This window comes from Eschrichtius robustus, chromosome 2 (genome assembly GCF_028021215.1).
Source record: "Eschrichtius robustus isolate mEscRob2 chromosome 2, mEscRob2.pri, whole genome shotgun sequence".
NCBI classification, from domain to species: domain Eukaryota; kingdom Metazoa; phylum Chordata; class Mammalia; order Artiodactyla; family Eschrichtiidae; genus Eschrichtius; species Eschrichtius robustus.
This window is the reverse complement of record NC_090825.1, coordinates 100,753,553-100,778,454: the sequence shown is the minus strand read 5'-3', so window position 1 is coordinate 100,778,454 and position 24,902 is coordinate 100,753,553. Positions and strand designations below refer to the sequence as shown.

The following is a 24,902-nucleotide window of genomic DNA, read 5'->3' as shown; positions in this document are numbered from 1 at the left end:
AACTATGATCCCAAATCTATATGCAAAAATGAAATAATAGGAAATAAAAAGAGAAACCAGTACATCTGATTACATATAAGTGGCAGACAAACAACATGATAGAAATGTAAATGACATAAATAAAATCAAAAGACAACTGACAATGGATGGACCTAGAGATTATCATACTAAGTGAAGTAAATCAGAGAGAAAAAGACAAATATCATATGATATCACTTATATGTGGAATCTAAAAAAATGATACAAATGAATTTATTTACAAAACAGAAACAAACTCACATACTTTGGAAACAAACTTATGGCTACCAAAGGAGAAAAGGGGTGAGAGAGGGATAAATTAAAAGTTTGCGATTAGCAGATACAAACTTCTATATATAAAATAGATAACCAACAAGGACCTACTGTTTAGCACAGGGAACTCTACTCGATATTCTGTAATAACCTAAATGGGAAAGGAATTTGAAAAAGAAGAGATATATGTATATGTATAGCTGAATCACTTAGCTGTACACCTGAAACTAACACAACATTGTAAATCAACTATACTCCAATATAAAATAAAAAATAAAAAAATCAATTAGAAAAAGGCAGACAAAACAAAAATAGCTTATAAGCAAATAAAAAGACAATTGACAAAACAGGAAAAAATATTTGCAATACATATAACAGATAAAGGGCTAATATCCCTAAAACATAAATAAATCTTAAAAATTTGGGGAAAAGGACAAAAAGAAAAACCAACTCCTCACCAATGGGAAAATGGGCAAGACAGAAAATATTCACAAAAATTCATATAAAATTGTCCCCCAAAATTTAAAAAAGTACTCAACTATGCCCATAATCAGAGAAATGTATAGGAAAATTACACTGAAGTGACATTTCTCACCTATCCAATTAGCAAAATTAAAAATGTAAAACACCATACTCTACTGGAGAGGTGTTGGAAACAAGTCTGTCTTATATGCTGCTGGTGAAAATACAAATTGTTACAACCCTCATGGAAAAAAAATCTGGCAATTTTTAACTACATATACATTTACCTTCTGACATAACAGTGTTACCTCTGGGAACTTACCCCAAAGGCATACCTCCAACAATATGAAAATACATACTGCTGGTTCATATTTTGTTTGAAACACTGTTTGTAGCTGTAAAATATGAAAAATAATCTATAGGCTCCTACATAGATGAGTGAATAAATTGATAGGTGCAATGTCATTTTTTATTTATTTATATTCTGTAATGGCTTAAACAACAAAAATTTATTATCTAATAGTTCTGTAGTTTAGACCCATGTAGTTCTGACATGGGTCTCACTGGGCTAAAATCAGGGTGTCAGCAGGGCTGTGTTCCTCTCTAGAGGCTCTCGGGGAGGATCCTTTTCGTTGGTCGTTCAGGTTGTTGGCAGAATTCAGTTTCTTGAAGGGGTAGGCCTGAGATACCCATTTTCTTACTGGATGTAAACTGAAGGCTTCTAGAGGCCACCTGCATTGCTTGGCTTGTGATCCTTTTTCTCTATCTTCGAAGCCAGCAATAGCGGGTGCTGTCCCTCTCACACATTTTTTTTTTTTAATTTTAATTGAAGCATAGTTGACTTACAACATTAACTTCAGGTGTACAACATAGTGAATTGTTATTTTTATAGATTATACTCCATATAAAGTTATAAAATTGGCTATATTCCTTGTGCTGTATATTACATCCTTATAACTTTTTTATACCTAGTAGTTTGTACCTCTTAATTCCCTCCCCCTAAGCCTCTCCCTTCTGGTAACCACTAGTTTGTTCTCTGTATCTGTGTCTATTTCTGTTTTGTTATATTCGTTCATTTGTTTTATTTTAAACAAGGAAGATCTCTATTGACAGATTTGTAGTGATTTCCAGAATACATTTTTAAATGAAGAGAGCAAAGATCATAAAAGTATCTAGGAAATGTCAATTTTTATGTAAGAAAGAAGGGGAAATAAGAATATATACATGTTTGTTAATCTGTGCAAACAGAAACACAGGAAAAATACACCAAGGACCAATGAGATTGACTAGCTACATGGGGTGGGTGGGATTGGGGTGGAAAGGAAAGAAACAATTGGAAGGGCAGAGTTGGCACTTCTCTGAGTATACTGTTTTGTGCAGCTCTAACATATGGAACAATGTTAACGTTTCACATACATAAAGAAAAAAATCAATAAAATTACCAAGGATGGAGAAAAGAATACTTCAAATTAAATACCATCATAAATATATGAACTAAAATGCATTTCCAGTGAAGTACTATATGGAAGGAAGGAGAGGGGAAAAAAAAAACCACTAACCCAGGTAACTTTTTATTATTATTATTTAAAAAAACTGAGATACAATTCACATACAATAATGTGCATCCTTATAAAGTGCACAATTCAGTGGATTTTTGTATTCACAAAGTTGTGCAACCAAACTACAATCCAATTCCAGAACACATTCAATCCTAAAAGAAATGCCACACCCATTAGCAGTCATTCACTATTCCTCCTTCTCCCAGCCCTTAGCAATCACTAATCTACTTTTGATCTCAATGGGTTTACGTATTCTAGACATTTCATATAAATGGAACCCTGTTTTATGTTTGGCTTCTTTCTAAGCATGATGTTTTGTCTTTTTTTTTTAAACTTTTGGGTTGGTTTATTTATTTATTTATTTATTTATTTATGGCTGTGTTGGGTCTTCGTTTCTGTGCGAGGGCTTTCTCTAGTTGTGGCAAGTGGGGGCCACTCTTCGTTGCGGTGCGCGGGCCTCTCATTATCGTGGCCTCTCTTGTTGCAGAGCACAGGCTCCAGACGCGCAGGCTCAGTAATTGTGGCTCACGGGCCTAGTTGCTCCGCGGCATGTGGGATCTTCCGAGACCACGGCTCGAACCCATGTCCCCTGCATTGGCAGGCAGATTCTCAACCACTGCACCACCAGGGAAGCCCAGCATGATGTTTTCAAAGTTCATCCATATCACAATATGTATCAATACTTCATTCCTTTTTACGGCTGAATAATATTCCATTGCATGTACAAACCACTTTTAATTATCTAGTCATCAGTTGATGGGTATTTGGGTTCTTTCTTCTTTTTACCTATTACGAATAATGCTCCTATGAAATTCATATTCAGGTTTTTTTTTTTTTAAACAAGTTTTCAATTCTTTTGCAGGTATACAGCTATGATTGGAAATGTGGGGTCATATGAGACTCCCATTATGCCTATGTTGGTACATTTGATGGTATCCCCACAAGTCTTTGAAATTTTTGTTATTTTTTTTCCCTCTAACTGGATAATCTCAATTGATCAATTGTTAGGTTTACCCAATCTTTCTTCTGTCTGCTCCAACGTACTGTTGAACCCATCTGTTGAAAGTTTTGTTTCACAGTAATGTACTTCTCAATTCCTAAACTTCTTTATAATTTTTCTCATTACTGATATTCTCTATTTGATGAGACATTGTTCTCAAACTTTCTCTTAGTTTTTTAGATATGGTTTCCTTTTGTTCTTTGAACACATTTAAAATAGCTTAATGTTTTTGTCAAATATATCCAAAGTTTGGACCTGTTTGGGACAGTTTCTATTGATTGCTTCCCCACCCTATATATGAGCCACAATTTATTTCTGTGTATGTCTTACAACATTCTGTTGAAAACTAGACATTTTAAATAATATAATGTTGCAACTCCAAAATCAGATATTCTCTTCTCCTCAGGGCTTGTTGTTGTTGCTGTTTTTTGTTGTTGTCCAGTGACTTCTTTGAACTATCTTTGTGAAGTCTGTATTCTTTGTTGTATATGGCCACTAAAGTCTCTGCTTCATTAGCTTAGTGGTACACTAATAACTGGACAAAGATTTCCTTAATGCTTGCAATTGATATTTCTCTCATTTTGCTGAGAGTCGGTATGTGTGTTGCGGTACACCTTCAACACTTGGCCAGGAAGTTGACAATTCCACATCAGCCTTCACTTCCTGCTTATGCAGAGCCCCCAAAGTCAACCAGAAGTGAGGGTTTAGGGCCTTCTCAGCACTTTCCTGAACATGCACATAGCCCTGTCATTCATGTGACTTTTCCTTAATTCCAGGAAATTTGTCAAAACTTATCAAATTCCCTAAAGATATTGAGTTTTCCAGATTTCCTTTTAATTTGATTAACTTCTTGTTTTCCCCAACTGCCTCAGGCAGCTGTGATGTTAACAATTGCCTCTAATTGATTTCAAAAAGTGATCTCAGGAAAAACGCTTTTCACACTGGGAAAGCTCTTCGTCAAGTTAGATAAAAACAGAATTGCCATGGGGTCTCCCAGTGAACTACCATACTGGCCAAATAATGATAGTTCTCGGGGAATGTGTCTTTGAATAAGCTCCAACCCTGTTCTGGCCCCTCCAGTGTCTGCCAGGCTGCAGGTTTTCATCATGACTGTGGGTTGTTGATTTTCAAGACACCATGGATTTGGGGAGTGGGGGATGAAAATAGGGCAAGTTAGAGTGTCACAAAGATACTGTTCCTATCAAGATTCAGCCATTTTTTAATAAATAACATTCCCTGGATTGCGGTAAGCTTTTGGTTAATTCCACAGTTCTGAAAACACTGATTCTGACAATATGGACAGTTTTCTCATTGTTTTTAATGGAGAAAAAGAATTTCTGGATGTCCTTACTCAGCCATTTTTGCTGACATTATCCCAGGTAACTTGCAAACTTAGTTTTGAGACCATATGCCCTCAGGCTAAAGAAAAAAGAACTCTAAACATAAATTAAAGTTTGGTTGGTAGACTTGTATTTTGCAAAGGTATCAGTCAGCAATTCTGAAGTTAACTTCTGTGTACTCTGGGGTTGAGAAAATAAGTAAATATGTTGTGAAAAATAAGAAACCACCTTCCTCACTACTACAGAAAAGGATTTACATGCCAAAAGGACAGAGGAGACAGCTTGAGGGGGGCTTCCACAACCAAATTAAGGATAATTTGACCATCAAAATAAAGAACTTCTATTTCCCACCACTATGAAATAACAGGGATTAGATTTGTTCTTCTATATTAAACGACTAGAAAACTGGACAAAGTGGATGAAACAAAGGTTTCAGACAATGGACAAAAAGCAGTACAGGATATTAATACCTGAGAGAAAGAACTCAAATGAGTTGAGTGCTATAAGTACACCAGCTCACTGTTTGAAGAGTTTCCAAATTACAGTGCCGGGGGAAGGAAACCCAAAATAGCCCAATGGCCTTTCTGAAGAGACAGTTCAAAGTTTACATAGGTTAATGTGACTAGAATTTGTGAGGTAAAAAAATAGAGAGGAAGGAGATGCACAGAAGAGGAAAAAGTGCTCTGGAGATCTGTACAACGGTCCCCTCAAGTTAACTGTATTATACTGATCTGTGCAACGTATATAAAGAATCTAACAAGGCCAGGGGGGAAAAAGTCACTAGAAAAGAGTTAGCGGAAACATCCTAGGAGCTAATACAGGTCCAGGTATAGTTTGTGTTCTCACCAGACACAACAGAAACATTTCCTAACAAAGAATTAGGCAGAGTTCTTAGAACTGTAATGCCTCAGTAGTGGCGCCAAATGAGTCCTAGACCAAGATTTCACAACCTTAGTACTACTGAAATTCTGGGCATGATAATTCTTTGTTGTATATATTGTAGAATATTGAGCAGCATCTCTGGCCTATATCCACTAGATGCAACATCTTTCTCCCCAGTTGTGACACAGAAAATATCTCTAGACATTGCCAAATATACCTTGTGGGTAAAAACTGTCCCAAGTTGGGAACTGCTCCAGACAAGATCATTAAAATAGCTATGAATGTTCTGTATGTTCCAGGAAGTAGAGAAAAACATGGACATGATACAAAGACAAGTGGAACATTACAGCAAAATCAGTAACAATGTACTATACGGTTAAATGTAGAAGCAAAAACTATATAAACAACAGTACAAAAGCTGGGGGGAAAAACTGAAGTGTACTGTAGTAAAAGGTACTTGGACCATACGTAAAGTGGTATAAATACTACCTGAGGTTAGGCTGTGATAAATTAAAGATGTATACTATAGTAAACCTCTTAAGCCAATAATAGATAAAATGAAGTAATAAAAAATACCTTATTAATAAAAAATAAATAGAAAAGTAGAAAAAAGAGGTCCCCATGAGATAATACTGAAATACATTTAAAAACTCAATAAACAGGAGAAAATGGAAGACGCTTCCTTATTCTAAAAAGCCATCTAAAAAGTGTAGTAAAAAGATGAAATTAAAAAATCATCATTTACAATTACTATAGCAATAGTTGTTTCAGGTAAGAATTATGAATGAATGTTAAAACTAGTGCATGAACGTTTCAGGACAGAATTAAACATAGTCTCAAAGTATCTCCTCACAAGATAATTATTAATTACAAAGAGAAAAACAGTAACTTTGCAGTGGAGAAACCTTATAGATACCACTTGAAACAAGTAAGTAAAGTTAATACTACCAGTGATGGGCCAGCCATATCAACATTGTCACCTAACTCCAGATATGATGCACTAGGACAAATACAACATTCCTTCTCTAACATTCCTGCCAAAAGTGCAGAACTTGAATTTGATAATGGGAATATTAGACAAACCCAAATAAAGGGACACTGCAAAATAGATCTGTACTTTTGAAAAACGTCAATGTCATGAAATCCTAAGACAGACTGAGGTACTGTTCTCAACCGAAGAGATGACAAGTGAATGTAAGGTGACAACTGTATGTAAGGCATGATGCTGCACTTTCTGTTGCTGTAAAAAGACATTGGGAAATTGTCAAAATCCGAATATTTGATAACTGGAGTGTGGTAATACAAAAGAATAGAGAATGACTTTGTTTTTAAAGAGAGAATATAAACGGGAGAGAGAAAAAGATGGAAATGATAAAAGGGTGAGAGGTAGAGAGTAGGCAGAGAGGGAGAGAGGGAAGAAGGGAAGAGACGAGACAAGAGAAAGGGAGAAAGATAAAAAAAGGAAGAAGAGAAAGGGGAAAAGGAAGGAAAAAAGGAGAGGAGAGACGGGAGGATGACAGCCAAGGACAGAGTAAATATAGGAAAATGTTAATATTTGGGAAATTTGGGTGAAGGATATTGTGTAGTAAAGAACCTGGCCTTGCCCAAAGAGAGAAAGTGCCTTTGCCTTCAGCTTCGTGGATGCACTCTATGTCATACCTGATAGGAGTGTCTTTGTTTAGGGCAGGAGCTGGCTGCACTAAAAAAGACCTACCATGTAATTTAGGATGGGGACTTCGGTATTCTTAATCCATCTGCAACAATCATGCGGGCAATCAACTGATCATGTCTTCAAATCAAAGCCACAATAAAAATTCGGGACACTAAAGCTCAAGTGAGTTTCTCTGATTGGCAATACTCTGTGCATATTGATGCCACGATGGTAATGCAACCTGAGGACAACAGAAACTTTGCTTTTAGAACCCTCATAGACTTTGCCCTAAGCATCCTCTTCCTTTGGCTGGTTATAATCTGTACCCTTTCCCTGTAATAAACTATAACTGGGAATATAATAGGTTTCAGTGAGTTCTGCAAGCAAATTTTTGAACCTGAGTGTATTTGGGGAACCCTCCCCTGCAATCTCCGAACCTGCAGTTGGTGTCAGAAGTGAGAGTGGTCTTGTATGGGCTCTTTCCTCTAACTTTGTAGGCAAACCCTAATTCCTTGAAGTTGGGGTTAGACGTCTTGAGCCGACAGACAGTGCTCTCAACCTCACAGTTCGGCTAAATCTGGGTAGGGATAGAGACATTATTTTTTAACTTTTCCTGCAGTAATTCTTCATAATTAAAATTTCAATTGAAATTAATTTCAATTTGACATAATTGGAATTATGTAAAAATAAAAATTTAAAAAAGGAGAAAAAACCAAATTTTGCATTTAATACAGCAGAAATAATTTTCTTTCTGTATGATCTCTTGAATTCTATTGCTCTAGTTATCTAAATTCTTAAGCTCTTGAAAAAGATAAAAATGACTTTCCAGAGCTTCTGAATTCCTGTTAACCAGAAGGTTTTTTCTGTCATTAACAGCACCAATGCATAGAAAACAGAGAATTTAGTTAGCGTTACTTAGTTAACCAAGAACCTTAATTTCTCAGAGCAGCAAAAAGTGAAACATTTGAAGGGATTTTTAAAGTCCTGTTTTCCTTTTAAATAACAGTACTATGAAGTATAAAGCAGACCCTTCTTCAGTGAGTTATCTCATAACCTCTGCTCAGCTATCAGTACAAATGCTCCTTTAATCACATCTCCTTCAGAATTTGTTCTTATAAATTCCAATCTATGATTCCTCAAAAACGGTTTCTGTAAGAACACATGGGAGAGAGCAAGCAAGGGAACCTGTTGTTGGTTCTCGCTGCCCCCTGCTGCAGCAGGGATCCCAATAAAGCCCTGCCTGAAAAAAAAATAAGAACACATGGTCAAGATATTACACATTCTTGATTTGACAGAAATTTTATATGCAGTAAAATATAAAACACATTTTTGGTTGTGTTGCTACATTTAAATATGAATGTTGTCCAACTAAGTGAAGCATAATTCAGAAATCCAAAATTTTCCTGGGAACCTATTTTAAAACAGTTAAAAACCAAAAAATTACAAATAATTAAAACTATAACAAGTTAATATTTACTTATATAATTTATTATCTGTATACCCATAATAAAAGTTACCATCTTAGTTTTGCTAACAAGAACAATTTTCAGCAAAAATGATCTATTTTAGATAGCTACAATTTCCTCATATTTTTCCATTATTATTTTAAATATACCTCAACATTTATTTTCAAAGTAAAGAAACATACAGCTAAACTAGTGAAATATGCTTCATGATTAGCACAAATGAGAAAATCTGGGACAGCCAACATCTCAATATTCTTTTATAGAGGGAATAGTCTAGACATATTTAAAATTAATTTAAGTATCCACTTGATTTGTGGAAGCTTAAACATAACTTGAACACACTTAAAAAAAAAAAAAGACAAAACCAAACTCAAAGAGACTTCTTCAAATACATATTTAAATAATGGGCTGGTTAAAAAAAAAGAAGAAAAGTTAAAAAAAGAAAAACAAATTTTAGATAGAGAAGTTCACAAAAAAATAGTACTAATCAATCATCAAAGGTAATTTTTTTCCCCTGAAACACAGCAATTTTGGATTGCTGTTCTTTTCGCCTCCGGCTTGCTTCCCATGAAGGATGAAGAGGCAGCTGTGATTTCTGTTTTGTATTTTCAGATCCTCTTTGTGCACTCTTATTAAACTGATTATTGATCTGAGGTTCAATTCGCTGAAAATCTGGAGGAGAAAGCAAAATTAATGAAAACTAAGTCTATACATAAATAGCATAGAAAACAAATACATTTTATCTTCTCAAATCAGTGTTTAAGGAAGAAATTTAGTTTTACTTAAATGGAATACCTCACAGTGTAAAATCTAAGTCCTACAGGGAAGTTTGAAGTTGAAATACACATATGAGCAGTCAATTTGGGGACACATGCTTTCTAATCGTTGTAAATAGATGTCTGTTGCACGCCTCCTAGTACATGCTGTGCTGTCTTATTTACACTGACATTAAGAAACATAGTCCAGACAACATACAAGGCAAAAAAATTTAAAAAGGAGGGGCATTTTGTATTTTTAAAGGAATATGATTCATTATCATATGATACCTGTGTGTGGAGAAATGCAGCCAGAAAATTCACATGTTTTAACTAAAATATTGAATCCAACAGTGTTGATGGGTGAGCTGTTGTAAGGGCTGTTAATTGATTCCACTCCCTTCTGTTATTGAACAAAAAGTTGTGATTGCAAGGTAAACTGCCGTATCTGCTCAAATTTAAGACTAAGCTCTTTTTTAACCATAAAGTTATCCACCAGATATGAGGGTGGCAACTTGTATTCTAGTCCTTACAACCTCTTTTATTATGAGAAACTTCAATTATATTATTTTGAACAAAGTACTGGGAGACATGCTGGCCTGAAAAGACTGAATCAATGCATATTTATAGAATCAGAAAGAAAAAGAGAGGTAAAAAATTTAATACAGATTTATTAATCAGTCCTAGGGGTGTATAATTTCTCCACTGCAAGTTAGCCATCATTGTCAGAAGCCTTTTAAAGATCTTAAAAAGCAAATGTCATAATGTTATACAAGCAAGTGTACAGTTGGGATAACATTTCCAAAACATCACTGCATACAGATTCAAAATGTCCCATATCTTGTACAAATCACATGTGCTCTAGAAATCTGTAATACTCAAAGAATGCCTCTAGTGATAAAGAGTGATGAATTTAAATGTTAAATGAAATTGTTTCATGTAAACTGAAATTTGAATAAGGCAATATTTCTAAACTGATACATATTTTACATAATTATGTAAAGCATATTTGCATGAGCAAACAAATGGATAAATTAAGTATTATAAATTTATAAACTAAAAACAAAAACATGTTTTACTTGGGTTTCCTCATCGGGAAAATGTGGGAGTGTCTTAAATTTATAGTTATTCTGTATTTGTGAATATAAGGCCACGTATTTGCCAAACCTAGTATTTTAATACAGCCATTAAAATATCATAAAAATTTGGCACGGGCTTTGCAGTTCAGTGGTAGGTAGTAAGGAAATGGATACCTGAGGCTGAAAAGTGAGCATCCTATGTATATGTTAAGGAAAAGGTAAAATTGTTGCCAGTGAAAACTTGGGAAGTAGGCTACATGCCTATGGAATTGCAGCACAAGGGTAAGTGGCTGGAAAGAATAAAAAGATTAGTGTACTGATGGCTCTTTGGCAAAGTACTACAAAAAAAAGAGAAAAGTTCAGGAAAGAACTGGCCAGCTCACAAGCAGAATCAAAAGGGAAGAGAGGGTTCAGATATTTGGGACCTAAAGGTTTAGAAAAGCCTTTGGACTCCTAACAGTAAGAGATAAGACTGAGAAAGATTTTAAGCAGTAAAGGCCCGAAGAGATTTTAGCCCTGGAGCAGAGATAAGAGCAAAGGTATGGCCATCTCAACCAAACCTGAGAATCTGAATGCAACAGACACTGAATGACTGGGACAGTGGCGGAGGGCGGGGGGCGGGGAATGACTCACCAACATAAATAAGGCAAGTTTGAAAAATAGCTCTAGGAAAGAATTTTTGGTGCGGTGACTAGCTCATTGATGGACTGATTGGAAATAAAGAGGTCAGAAATCCAGTAAGTTTTGGAGGGAATTTTTATTGTGAAAGAAATCACAAACCTAGGCTGGAAAAAACCTGACTGTTAAAACTTTAAACCATCTTCACGATCATATATTTTTACTAATCACTTGGGGCAACTCCCAAGAAGATCATACTAACTGTCTACTTCAGCTGTGGCCATGGAACAAAGACCCTCCCAAGAACACAGTCAGAGACCATGGAGAACAGTGGATAAGAAAATTCCTCATAGATTCTTCACAATCTTTGCTCAGGTAGTAGACATGTTGCACACCTCCCATGTTTCCCTTAACTGATTGAGAGTTTTTATTGTGGTTACCTTGTTCCTGCTCTGCCACTAAATATCTGGTCTGAGTTGTGGGCAGGCAGTGTGTCTTTTTAGTGTACAGGTCACCAAATTTTGAGCAGTTGCATCATGAGATCTGATGGAAAGCACTGCATCATCACTCAGGGATTCTAGGCTTTCAACTGGATACAATGACTGGATGGGACTTTGGGTTGGCTTCCTCAGGAAGGAAGCACATAGTGCGCTCTATGTGTTGAGAAATTACCAGAGAAAAAAGTGAAATTACCATCTGATGATCAAAAGGATGGTCAGCAGCAGACAGTTATGTGTTCAAGAAATTCCACTTTCTTTTTCCACCCAGCCGCATAGTTAGACTGCATTTCTTAGCTCCCTTTTGGCTAGGATGGGGTCATGTAACTAAATTCTGGCTAATGAAATGTGAGCAGAACTGATCCCTAACACTTTCAGGCCTGGCCCATGAAAACTTCTTACAAAATTCTCCATGTACTCTATTCCCTTTTGTTGGTCAAATGGAGAATACCTGGGAACAGGAGTAGAAAGGAGCCAAAGATGGAAGGAGCCTGATCCTTGAATGACTATGTGAAACACAGCCCCTGTGCTGATTCATAGTAGATTGTAATGTGAGAAATAAATTTTTATTATTTTAAATCAGTGAGAGTTTGGGATTATGTACAGAAGTCAGACCACCCAAATATATTAAATTTGATTTGTTACGAATTAATCTGAAAATCTGGTTTCACTCTTAACCCTGAAAGTAACATACTTAGTACTGAATGTTTAATGGCATGGCGTTGACTAAGATGGAACTTACATAGCAATATACTTAAAGAATATGTCGATTAGTTCAAGATAAATTAAATAGACCCGATATTTCCTGATAACTTTTGTCTAACACATTTCCTACTGGCAGGACATAGAGGGTAAAAAAAAATAATTAAAATTTAAAAATTATTCTGATTAATTATAAGATGCTCTATTTACATTTCTGTGGGTACATAATTGATTCAGGCTACTAAGCAACCAGAATTTTTCATCTTCCCTCTTTGGCAAAGCATTGCTCAACTGCATATGGAAGTCAGACAGTCATTAATACGTACCTGGGGTTTTGCTTCTTGGAGCCTGTTCTCTGTAATTTCTAAAAGAAGAAAAATACCATTAGGACATTTAAAAGATAAACAAATCCTCTGACTTTAAGAAGATAACATAATAAAAATGTTGATAAAACTCATTAAAAAAAACCATCATACTCCTTTACCCCCCCAGAAACGAATAAAAAAATTATGAAAACCCCATGTTTTAGCTACATCAACGGTTTGTTAGACCCCAATATTACTACAGAAACATGTAGGAATTTTCCTCTCACCACCCGTATAGGGATTTCTGGCCATAAAATATCCTGTCTTGGTTACCTTGTACCTTTGAGAACTATCTAGACAAAGAATTTCAAAAATCTTACAGGGGGAATGAGTCCCATATAACAATCACATATAACAAAAATTAAGATTAACATTTTTCGGGGAGAGGGAAGGGATAGTGGTGCTTAATTTTCAAGTGAGGGAAAAACTGTAGCTTTTTTAGGCACAGTTGGGAGATATATGAAATAATGTAATAATTTTCAAGGCTCCAAAGATGGTTTGTGTGTCTTTTCCATACTCTGACTTTTTTGGAAAATTTCAACATCATATTTTTCTATTCTACTAAAAATTATGCCTGACCTATAAATTATAGAAGAAGTTTATGGAAGAAAATAGCTAACCATGATTTTTATTCTAAAATGTGAAGATATCCCCTACCAGATTAGAATTACAAATGAAGTTAAACTTATTGATTTATAACAAAACAGCTATGAAAAGTAGTGATTAACAGAAGGGATAAGGATGACAGCATCACCAAATACAAAGCAGTCTGGAGAAACTCAGAGTTAGGGCAAGCAGCCTTATCTACTGAAACAGAAATACATAATAAAACGGTTGAGTTTTACAATAATGCCCTGGGTCAACAAGAGAAAAAAAAAAAAAACAAAAAAACTCACCACATTCTTTTCAGAAAGCTCTGTTTAAAAAGTGAGATATGTGAGAAATTTTCAAAAGTTTTCACCAAAAGCTAACTAAAAGTTTCAAAACTTTGATAATCAAAGGAATAAACTTAAATTAGCTAGACAATTAAATTAGACAAATTATTTATCTATATTGTCTCATTTTCTGATGAGCTTGGAAAAATGTGGCATTATCATACGTGTATTTGTATATATTATCCAATATAAACTTGGAGAGGGCCAAGTCTAAACTTTATAGGATGTATTGTACAAACTAGAATTATGTATGAGAGATAGTATCTCAATGTCAGGATGTGTGGTTATTTCATATCTTTTGAAAAATTAAGAACTAATAATTCTTTCAGGATGAAAAAATACTCTTACCTTCCAGAGCTTTTAGATCCAGATAAAGAATGGAAAAACACTGATTCAAACTTCCTTGCTTCTGTACATGGCTTGTTTTTATCACTTCTCATATCCTGATGGGTTTCAAGTATATCTTCTTCAGGCAACAATTTTTTGGGGGGGTTTTGTTCCTTAACTGAAAAATGACAACTACTTTCCTTCTTCCGTGTCCGTTTGACTTTCCCAATGAAGAAGTCATCACCACTATCACTATCCTCAGACATGGAAGACTGTTTGTAAAACCTTTCTTCTGTGCTATCATCAAAATATTCCTTCTCTTCTTCATGTAATTCTTCTCCATCACTGTTAACACCAAGTGAGCTACTGGACTCTTTCTCTTTTTTGGTTTGACTAAATGTTTTCATTTTGGGGTCAGCAGGTATCTTCTGGGGTTCAGAGGGTACTGCAGAATCTTTTTCAGAAGGCTTTGATAGAGAATTTGGAATGTCCACTGTTTTGGGTCCATGTTCCATCTTGGCTATATTTTCTTTTGAATTATTTATTGGTTTCTTTGCCAATATTTTGGCTTCTTTCTCTTTTTGCTCACTGATAATAGTTCCTTCATGCTGTAACTTACTGGCATCGTCGTTTGAACACAAAGTGTCCTTGGAATCATTTTCTTCTGAAGCATTCTTTGATGACTTAACTTCAACAACATTTTGTCTTGCATCTTTAAAGGCTTTGACAGCAGCTGCAAGAGAAACAGCATATGCCTTGTTTCAGCATTGAAACAAATAATACAAAACATTATTGTTTTAGTACAGTATTTCTTAAATTATTTGGAAATACTTAAGAGAATGACTGGAATCTATATTACATATATATATAATGGGTATGAATTTACAAAGAAATCTATTGACTTTTACAAAACCAAACATATACAAAATGCTCAGAGGTATCCATTTTAAATCTCTAAAATTAAAAGAAAATTTATTCCTTCATGTATGGATGTTAAGAAGAACAGTAAAAACGTCACTAAATACAAATAAATAGAATAAAATGGCAACATTAATATCTGTAATAATAATGTATTAATACAATTGTAAATACCATAAATTGTGTTTTCAGACATAAAAATAGGTATCTTCTAATCTGTGACAGAAGCATTTAATTCCTTCAATACCTTTTAAAATGTACATACATAAATAGAAATTATGTGACTAAGTGGCAATATCATAAGTAATAATATGAATTATACCAATATTTAGAAAATCAATTATATTCAATATTATCATGAATATATATTTTAGAAATTTAGGAAATAGGAATTTAGGAAAAATACAAAATATTTTCAGACATCAGATAACTTCTATATTGTCAGGTAGCTTCCCACATTTGGAAATATTTGAAAGAGACATTTATAATATAAAAGATCCTCAAAAGGAGAAAAGCACCATAAAAGTAAATAAATGAATGGCCGTTTATTCAAATCATGTACCATAAATGGCTTAAAAGTCATTTAATTCATACCTTTTAGCACATCTATTTTTTTCTTCAGAAGAGGGTGCACTGCTAGTCTGGCAACTGCTCTTTCAGTTGCAGTAGAATCAGGCTGCAAATTGAAGTAACAAGCACATGGGAATAAAAACTACGTAACACTACTAAGAAGTGAATAAAATGCAATCCATTATAATTTTTAAAAGTTAAGAGTTAGGGAACAGGAATTTGTTAATATTCTAATTAGACAACTCACCTGTAATCCATGCTAAAGATAACACACTGACAAAAATACTACTGTTCTTAACAGTTAAAATTATCATGTAATCAATTAATAAATATTCTTTGGGTACTTAATATCTTTCCAGAATTGTGGTAAGCATCGTGTGTGATATTAAAAAAAAAAAGTAATATAGCTCCTGTATTCAGAGTTTAAAAGATCTAGTTAAGAAAACTAAAATAATATGAAAGAATCAAGTAACATAGTAGTACTAAGCTGGGTGATATAATCCATGACTACTATAATGCTTGAAGTTCCATTTACTAGAGACCTAGAATTATCAAATGCTATATATTTTTATTTTGAATGACTAGTACCATTACTGTATTCTCACAACCTTCCACCAGTGCCTGGCTTATAGCCAACACTTTATAGATGTTTGATGATGACTGAATGGGACTATATACATATATATATATATACACATACATACATTAATATTTATACATTTAGAAAATTCATAATTCAGACTGCTTTAAATATCACCTGTAGGCTGAAAACTTCCAAATTTCTACCTCAAGCTCTAACTTGAGTTCCAGACTCATATATCCAACCACCTACTTGACATGTTAAAAGAGAATGCTGTAACTTTCTTCTTAAACCTACTTCTGCTATAGTCTTTCCCATCTTATTGTATGTAATTTTAATTTTTCTGGTTGCTCAGGCCTAAAACTCAAATGATTCTTCCATTACATTTCTCCTTTCTTCACAGCTCAAATAAATCCTTCAGCAAATCCTGTGGTTTCATCTGCAAAATCTATCCCATGAACCAGTCACTTACACCATTTCTACTTACTACCTTTGACCAAATCACCAATACCTCTCACCTGGACCAATGTAATAAGCTCACACCTGGTCATTCTCCATTGCCTCTTGTTCTCTCACAGTCAATTTTCATATAGCAGTCACAGCAAGCTTTTAAACATAACCAGATCATGTTATTTCCCTATCTGTTCTTTTTAAAGCTTCACTGCCTTCTGATGCTTAGGCTCTTCCTTTGCAAGCTCTTCTCTACTTGGAATACTCTACTCCCAAATACACACGGGCTGATCATCTCATTGTATTCAGGTCTCTGCTCAAATGTTATCTGAACTAAAACACTTTCCATCACTATTTACTTCACATCACTCAACACGGCACGCCAGTGCAGATATTTTCATATCTGTGAGGCAGGGACTTTTGTCTTCCACATTCCTGTAGACCTAGTGCCTAGGACAATAACTGATAATAGTTGGCATTCAATAAATATTCCATGAAGCAAGTAAAAATTTCACTAGTGTGTGAAAGTAGAGCTATCAGCTTTAAACATCTTTACTTTAAATTTACCCTTCATTGTTAACAGCCCAATAAGGCCTTTTCCTTCCCAGTAATAAACACTTATGAGTACCTAAGTAAAAGCAAGATGATAACAGTTTGAAATCTATTCTGTTTGGAGAACTTATCTAGGTAGAGTCCCTCAGAGAACAACTCCTTTAAATTAGACCTGGTGCAAATCCTGTGCCAGGACGATTTGCTGCCTAATTACCTTCTGTCCTGGGTCAAATGGTATCCTCCCCAAATTTTATATCCAACTAGAAACTGAGAATGTGATCCTACTTGGAAACAAGGTCATTGCAGATATAATTAATTAAGAGGAGAGCATACTGGTTTAGGGTGGGCCCTAAATCTAATATGACTGGTGTCTTTATAAGGAGGGCCCTTGGATACAGAGGCACAGGGAGACAGAAAGGGAACACCACTGAGGCAAAGGCTGCAATTACCCTGCCACAAGCCAAGTTGGAAGAAGCAAGGAAGGGGTCTTCCCTAGAACCTTCTGAGGAAGTACAGCCCTACTGATGCCTTGATTTCAGATTTCTAGTCTCCTGAAACGCCAAGAAAATATTATAAACTTCTGTTGTCATATAACATTTAACTTTTGGTATTTTGTTATAAATTTCTGTTGTTATATACCATCTAGTTTTTGGTACTTTGTTACAGCAGCCTTAGGGAAACTAATACACCTTGATTCTGACTCTTAGACACTGTCTCTGTTCAGCCTTCTCCAAGAAATATAGTCCATTTGGAGACTATTCATTAAGTACGGTGTTAAGCCAATCCTGTTTCTTCAACTCCTTGCTGGGTTTCCTTTTTTTTTTTCCCTCTTTGGTAACGATAAGTTTGTTTTCTATGTCTGTGAGTCTGTTTGTAAATAAGTTCATTTGTATCATTTTTTTAGATTCCACATATAAGTGATATCATTTGATATTTATCCTTCTCTGTCTACTTCACTTAATACGATAATCTCTAGGTCCATCCATGTTACTGAAAATGGCATTATTTCATCCTTTTTATGGCTGAGTAATATTCCATTGTGTGTGTGTGTGTGTGTGTGTGTGTGTGTGTGTGTGTGTGTGTGTTTATCACATCTTCTTTACCCATTCATCTGTCAATGGACATTTAGGACGCTTCCATGTCTTGGCTATTGTAAATAGTGCTGTTATGAACACTGGGGGTGCATGTATCTTTTCGGATTAGAATTTTCCCTGGATATATGCCCAGGAGTGGGATTGCAGGATCATATGATAACTCTGTTTTTAGTTTTTTTGTTTTTTTGTTTTTTTTACTTTGAAGAAACCTTTACTGCTTATTCAAATGACAAATAACAACTCATTACTTTAAGTTGTCCAAGCAGTTTATTCCTCTATAAGATAATGAATGAGCAAAAAAGAGAATATTCAGAATGATATGCTCATTTCCCTAGAATGTTCAATAAGCAACATACTGTGTTCTTTCAGCTTAAAAGGTTCTAACTATATTGTATTCCACACAGCATAGGTCACCTATGCTATGTGTTTTTAGTTTTTTAAGGAAGCTCTACACGTTCTCCATAGTGGCTACAACAATTTACATTCCCACCAACAGTGTAGGAGGGTTCCTTTTTCTCCACACCTCTCCAGCATTTATTATTTGTTGACTTTTTGATGATGGCCATTCTGACTGGTGTGAGGCAATACTCCATTGTAGTTTTGATTTCCATTTCTCTAATAATTAGCAATACTGAGCATCTTTTCATGTACTTGTTGGTGACCTGCATGTCTTCTTTGGAGAAATGTCTACTTAGCTCTTCTGCCCATTTTTTAATTGGGTTATTTGTTTTTTTTGATATTGAGCTGTATGACCTATTTGTATATTTTGGAAATTAACCCCTTGTTAGTTAATTAACCACACTGTTTGCAAATATTTTCTCCCAGTCAGTAGGTTGTCTTTTAATTTTGTTTATGGTTTCCTTTGCTGTGTAAAAGCTTTTAAGTTTAATTAGGTCCCATTTGTTTATTTTCATTTTTATTTCCATTACTCTAGGAGACAGATCCAAAAAATTATTACTGTGATTTACATCAAAGAGTGTTCTGCTTATGTTTTCCTCTAGGAGTTTTATAGTACCTGGTCTTACATTTAGGCCTTTAATCCATTTTGAGTTTATTTTTGTATAGAGTGTTAGAGAATGCTCTAATTTCAGTCTTTTACATGAGGCTGTCCAGTTTCCCCAACACCACTTACTGAAAAGAGACTGTCTTTTCTCCATTGTATATTCCTGCCTCCTTTGTCACAGATTAATTGACCATAAGTGCATGGGTTTATTTCTGGGCTTTCTATACTGTTCCATTGATCTATATGTCTGTTTTGGTACCGGTACTATACTGTTTTGATTACTGTTGCTTTGTAGTATAGTCTGAAGTCAGGGAGCATGATTCCTCCAGCTCCATTCTTCTTTCTCAAGATTGTTTTGGCTATTCAGGGTCTCTTGTGTTTCCATACAAATTAAAAATGTTTTCGTTCTAGTTCTGTGAAAAATGCCATTAGTAATTTGATAGGGATTGCACTGAATCTATAGATTGCCTTGGGTAGTATGGTCATTTTGACAATATTGATTATTCCAATCCAAAAACATGGTATATCTCTGCTTCTTTAACTCCTTGTTGGGTTTCCTGAAGTAATACAGGACTTCCTACTCATGTTATCTACCTAGGAGAAACATGAGAGAATCTGGCAAGAAAGCCTATTGCTGGTATCCTGTGTTACTCAGTGACCGGCTGGGCTGCTGAAAGTATGGGTCAAACACACTGGCTTGAGTTTTGTAGAAAAGCTATTAACACAGAAACCTCAATGAAGAACATGCTTTTTCAGGCTGAAAAGGCTCAACACAATAGATGAAAATAGAGTCACATCACAATGCTGGGGTCTACAACTTTCAGAAAGAAAAAATGAAATCACACGCACAAAATTCAAGAATCAGAATTAGAGGTCAGGACAATAAATTTGTAGGAAAATGATTTCCAAACTAGAGAAGAATAAAAATACTTTCAGACATGGAAGTTTTTAAAAGTTTACATTCTTTGAACCTTTCTCCCTAGAAGCTACTGGCTCCACTAAAATGAGGAAGGAAACAAAGAATGAGGTAGGCATGGGATAAAAGAAACAGAAGATCCAGGCAAAAGGAATGCCCAGTATGGTAACAGGAGATTTAGATTTAGATTTACAATACCTACTGTTATTAACTATCTTGAGAGGAGATTTCAATAACTGATGAGGAGTTTGGTGTTATATAGAGAGTACACAGAAAACAACAAAATAAACATAATAATTACAAACTATAAGTAGAAATATTATACAGAAAAAGAAAAGTAATAATCACTCACTACATGACTCACAGCCAAAATAACATAATCACTAAATGTTCATCTAATCTAAATCTAACCCAAGTATATTAGGAAGATAGAAGGGATAAGGAGGGTACATATACGACACAGGGGCTGAAGGAGGAAAGAGATCTAAATCCTTATAAACCACAGCAGGAAGTCACTAATGCTTCAAGTGTACTAATAGAAACATACTTATGTGGGGGTAAATCCTGTCAGAATCAACTGAACTTGAAAGTGGGGAAAGACCAAGAGAGAGAACTGTCATTTTCACAAAAAAATCTTGTAGAACTATTTGATTTTCAAACTGGCCCATGGGCCAACTTCTCACCTGCTGTCTGTTTTTAAAAATAAAGTTTTATGGGAATACAGCCAAATTCATTCATTCACATACCATCTGTGGCTGCACTATGTCACAATGGCATTGTTGAGTAGTTGTGACAAAGACTGTAAGGCCTAGAAAGCCTAAAATATGTACAGTACTGTCCTTTACAGAAAGAGTGTAATGTTGCTCTACATTACATGCAAGTAGAATCCTCAGTGGAAGTAAACTAAAAACTGAGGAAAACAGAAAAACAATTTTTTTTAGCAGGCTCATCATGTTTAAAAGTTGAATTTAAAACAAAAACACTGCCACGACAGACTTTTGTTGCCAAATCGAGGCAACAGGTTATAGCACTAAGTGCAATAAATGTGCTTCCTGAACGCTGACATAATAAGAGATTCCGGCTTAGTAGAAACAATTCGGTATTCAGTGCAGAAGCAGTATGTCTTAATCTTCAGGACTAATTCTAGAACATTTATATGTAAAAACAATAACAGTGACGACAAAAACAACTAGTCCTGACAAATGTTATACACACCCCAGGAATCTTTCCTCAGGTTACAAGGGAAAAAGACATTCCAATAGCATCTGTTTTTTCTTTAACTGTTTCTGTCAGTATATTTCCCGAGTAGCTACTAAAAATTCAATTCACTTCAAAGAAAATTCCTGATATATGAACAACTGTATCTGTAAGGCAGATAAGCTAGAAAGTAATTATTTTTATCATGTGAGTTAATTTCACGTTTTAGATAAGAAGTTCTGGGAATACGAAATAGATTTTGACTGAAGGTATTCATGTATAATTGTTCAAAACCATATTTACTACTGTTACCAAATCCCTGTTTTGACAACTTGCTAAAAGCTTTAATGAACCGGGTATTTTTCTTTCCAGAGTTAGCTATATCTTTCCATCTTAGTTATAAAGTTTTAGAAGAACAGTGGTAATACTTGTGTGTTGTGTCTAGTGTTGACTCAAAGTAATACTGCTTTGATAGGAATCATTTTATCTTTGAATTTACTTAGCAATGCTATTTCTCTGCCCTGGAAGACATCCCAGAGTTAAGTGTGACTTAGTGATCTAATTTCAGTAAATTCTCTTAAAAAAAAAAGAGGTGGGGTGGGGGCTCTAGAATAAGATTTAAAATTGTACAATTATGTATTAGTCTAATAAATGAAGATGTTATTCTTACATGTCATCCTCTATAACTGTGGTGGACTTATGTGGGGAGAATACAGGTTAATAAGAAGTGAGATTGGTTAAAAAATAGCCATTGCGTTGCCTAATCCCAGGGTTGGCATTCACACTGTAGTTGTCACACCTGGAGTTGTACAGCATATTGCTTATGCACTCATATGTAACAGCAGTGAGTTCAAAGAAGAACATGAAGGCTTGAGTCTACAAGCTATATAGGTCTATAAAATTAAGTAGTTACTAATCAGGTATGATTACATAACAATTTAATAAGCAGAATTATGTATACCACAGCTTTAGGTTCTGTGATTATAAGTAATTTGTGTTTTTAAAGAAAACAGATAACGGTATCAGCAAATAAAAGTATTATTCTCTTGAACGTACTTTGTTGATAAAAGTAGGTACTTTAACATAAGATATAAAACATATTCTCATTCTTTATGCTTCTCAGCTTGACAGCTAGTATGTGATGACAGTGTGGCTTACTTAGGAAATCTAAGAGGTGTGGGCATTTAACTTCCTGTAATCACTCCGTACCAGAGAACAATTTTATATCTCTGGGCAAGTTTTGAATAGCTATAAATACAAAATCCAGTTTATAGTATGAGGCAGTATCCCTGTCCTTAACAGTGGCTAGGATAGACACTACTCCATTGGTAGGAATGCAACTGTTTAAAAGAACATAAGAAGAAGAATGGGTTGAAAATAAACGGCTTCTCTAATTAATGCCAATCCTTTTCAAACTCTTCCAAAGAAAACATAGAGGGGGGAACATCACTAAACTCATTTTATGAGCCAGCATTGCCCTGACATCAAAGCCATATAAGGACACTACAGGAAAAGAAAACTACAGGATAAACTATTTACCCCTGATAAATAAAGATGCAAAATTCTAGACAAAATTCTAGCAAATCAAATTCAACAGCACATTCAAAAGATAATACACCATAATCAAGTGGGATTTAACCATGGGATGCAAAGATGGTTCAATATCCACCAATTAATGTACATGATGTACCACATTAATAGAATGAAGGCTGAAATATCACATGATCCTCTCAATAGATGGACAAAAAGACAAAATTCAACATCCTTTCATGATAAAAGCTCTCAACAAATTGGGTATAAAAGGAACATACCTCAGTTTAACAAAGATCATGTATAACAAACACAGAGCTGACATCATTCTCAACAATGAAAAGCTGAAAGGTTTTCCTCTAAAGTCAGGAACAAGACAAGGGTGCCTACTCTCACCACTTTTATTCAACATGGTACTGGAAGTCTTAGCCAGAGCAATTAGGAAAGAAGAAGAAATAAAAGGCATCCAAATTGGAAAGGAAGAAGTAAAATGGTCTCTGAATACACATGACATGATCTTATACACAGCAAACCCTAAATACTCCACTAGAAAATTGTTAGAAATAATAAAACAAATTCAGTGAAGTTACAAGATACAAAACCAACATACACAAATCAGCTGCACTTCTACACAATAACAACAAAATATCTGAAAGAAAAATAAAGAAAACAATCCTATTTACACTACCATCGAAAACAGCAAAATACCAGGAGGTAAATGATCTGTACACTGAAAACTATAAGACTTTGATTAAAGAAATTGAGGAAGACACAAATAAATGCAAAGATACCCCATGTTCATGGAATGGAAGAATTAATACGGTTAAAATGTCTCTACTATCAAAAGCCATCTAAAGATTCAACTCAATCCCTATCAAAATTCCTCCAGAGTGCCAATTGAGGGATGAATGGATGAAGAAGGTATAGTATATATACAACAGAATATTATTCAGCCATGTGAGAGAAGAAAATCCTTCCATTTGTGACAACATGGATGGATCTGGCATTATGCTAAGTGAAATAAGTCAGATACAGAAAGACAAATCCAGCACAGTATCACTTATATGTGGAATCTACAAAAAGCCAAACTGATAGAAGCAGAGAGCGGAATGGTGGTTGTCAGGGACTGGGAGAAGTTAGTCAAAGGTATGAACTTTTAGTTACAAGATGAGTAAGTTATGGGGATCTAATATTCAGCATGGTGACTACAGATAACAATACTTTATCAAATATTTGAAAGTTGCTAAGAGTCAATCTTAAATGTTCTCACCACACACACACACACACACACAAATTACGTAAGGTGTTGGATGTATTAACTAACTTTATTATGGTAATCATTTCATACTATATATGTATATCAAACCATCACGTTGTTTACCTTAAACTTATACAATGTTATGTCAATTTATATCTCAATAAAGCTAGAAACAAAAAACTTTTTTACCAAAATATTTAAATATATCAGCATCTTTAGAATAAAAGAAAAAAAAAGAGAAAGAAAAAAGAAATGGTTTCTCAAGTTCTCACTTAGCTGGAATCTATTTAACAAAAATGTTGTCTTGTAGGTATGTGCCATACCCACTTTGTACCACAATGGTATTTGTGTATGAACATTTCAATATGTCCCTACTGCTTCTAATTTTTATAAAGTGGAATTTTGATAAAGCTAGCTACACGACACCACTGCTAAATATCTTAGGGAATGAACTATTCTTGTTATAATGAAATATGAACTATTCCTGTTATAATGAAATATGACAATGTCAGAGTTGTTTAAGAATATTTAAAAAAAAATAATACAGTGCAGAAATACCACAAAAATCTTGCTAAGATTGTGTGAGGGATACAAAATATTTAATTTTTTTTTTTTTTGGCAAAACAAAACCACACACAGAGAGGACAGCCCCGTCATTTTCATATCTGATGCAGTAAGAATTTTGAAGGGGGACTGAAATGCATTACCAGAATGTTTGATCTGGAAGAGAAAAAACAAAAGCCAGAGATGGTAAGTGACCTGCCTGAAGTCATGCAGTTAGAGGCAGGCAATGATAGCTGGAATGCAAAAACGCCTAAAAATGTAAGCCTCTTCCCTTTGTAAAGGAATCTTTGCAAATAGAAGCATGGTAGACAAAAAATTCCTTTTATTTATTTGCTAGCTGT

General features: G+C 34.7%; 1 protein-coding gene across 1 annotated transcript in view; it reads right to left on the bottom strand.

Moving 5' to 3' along the window:
- Positions 1–8,711: 8,711 nt before the first annotated feature.
- The window catches only part of SRFBP1 (serum response factor binding protein 1), a 60,146-nt gene continuing 43,955 nt past the window's right edge, over positions 8,712–24,902 (bottom strand). The window contains exons 5-8 of the mRNA XM_068534326.1: positions 15,442–15,523; positions 13,951–14,662; positions 12,629–12,666; positions 8,712–9,323 (exon numbers count right to left, since the gene is read on the bottom strand). Coding sequence (XP_068390427.1) covers positions 9,139–9,323; positions 12,629–12,666; positions 13,951–14,662; positions 15,442–15,523 — 1,017 coding nt within the window. The 3' untranslated portion in view covers positions 8,712–9,138. The remainder of the gene's footprint in view (positions 9,324–12,628; positions 12,667–13,950; positions 14,663–15,441; positions 15,524–24,902) is intronic.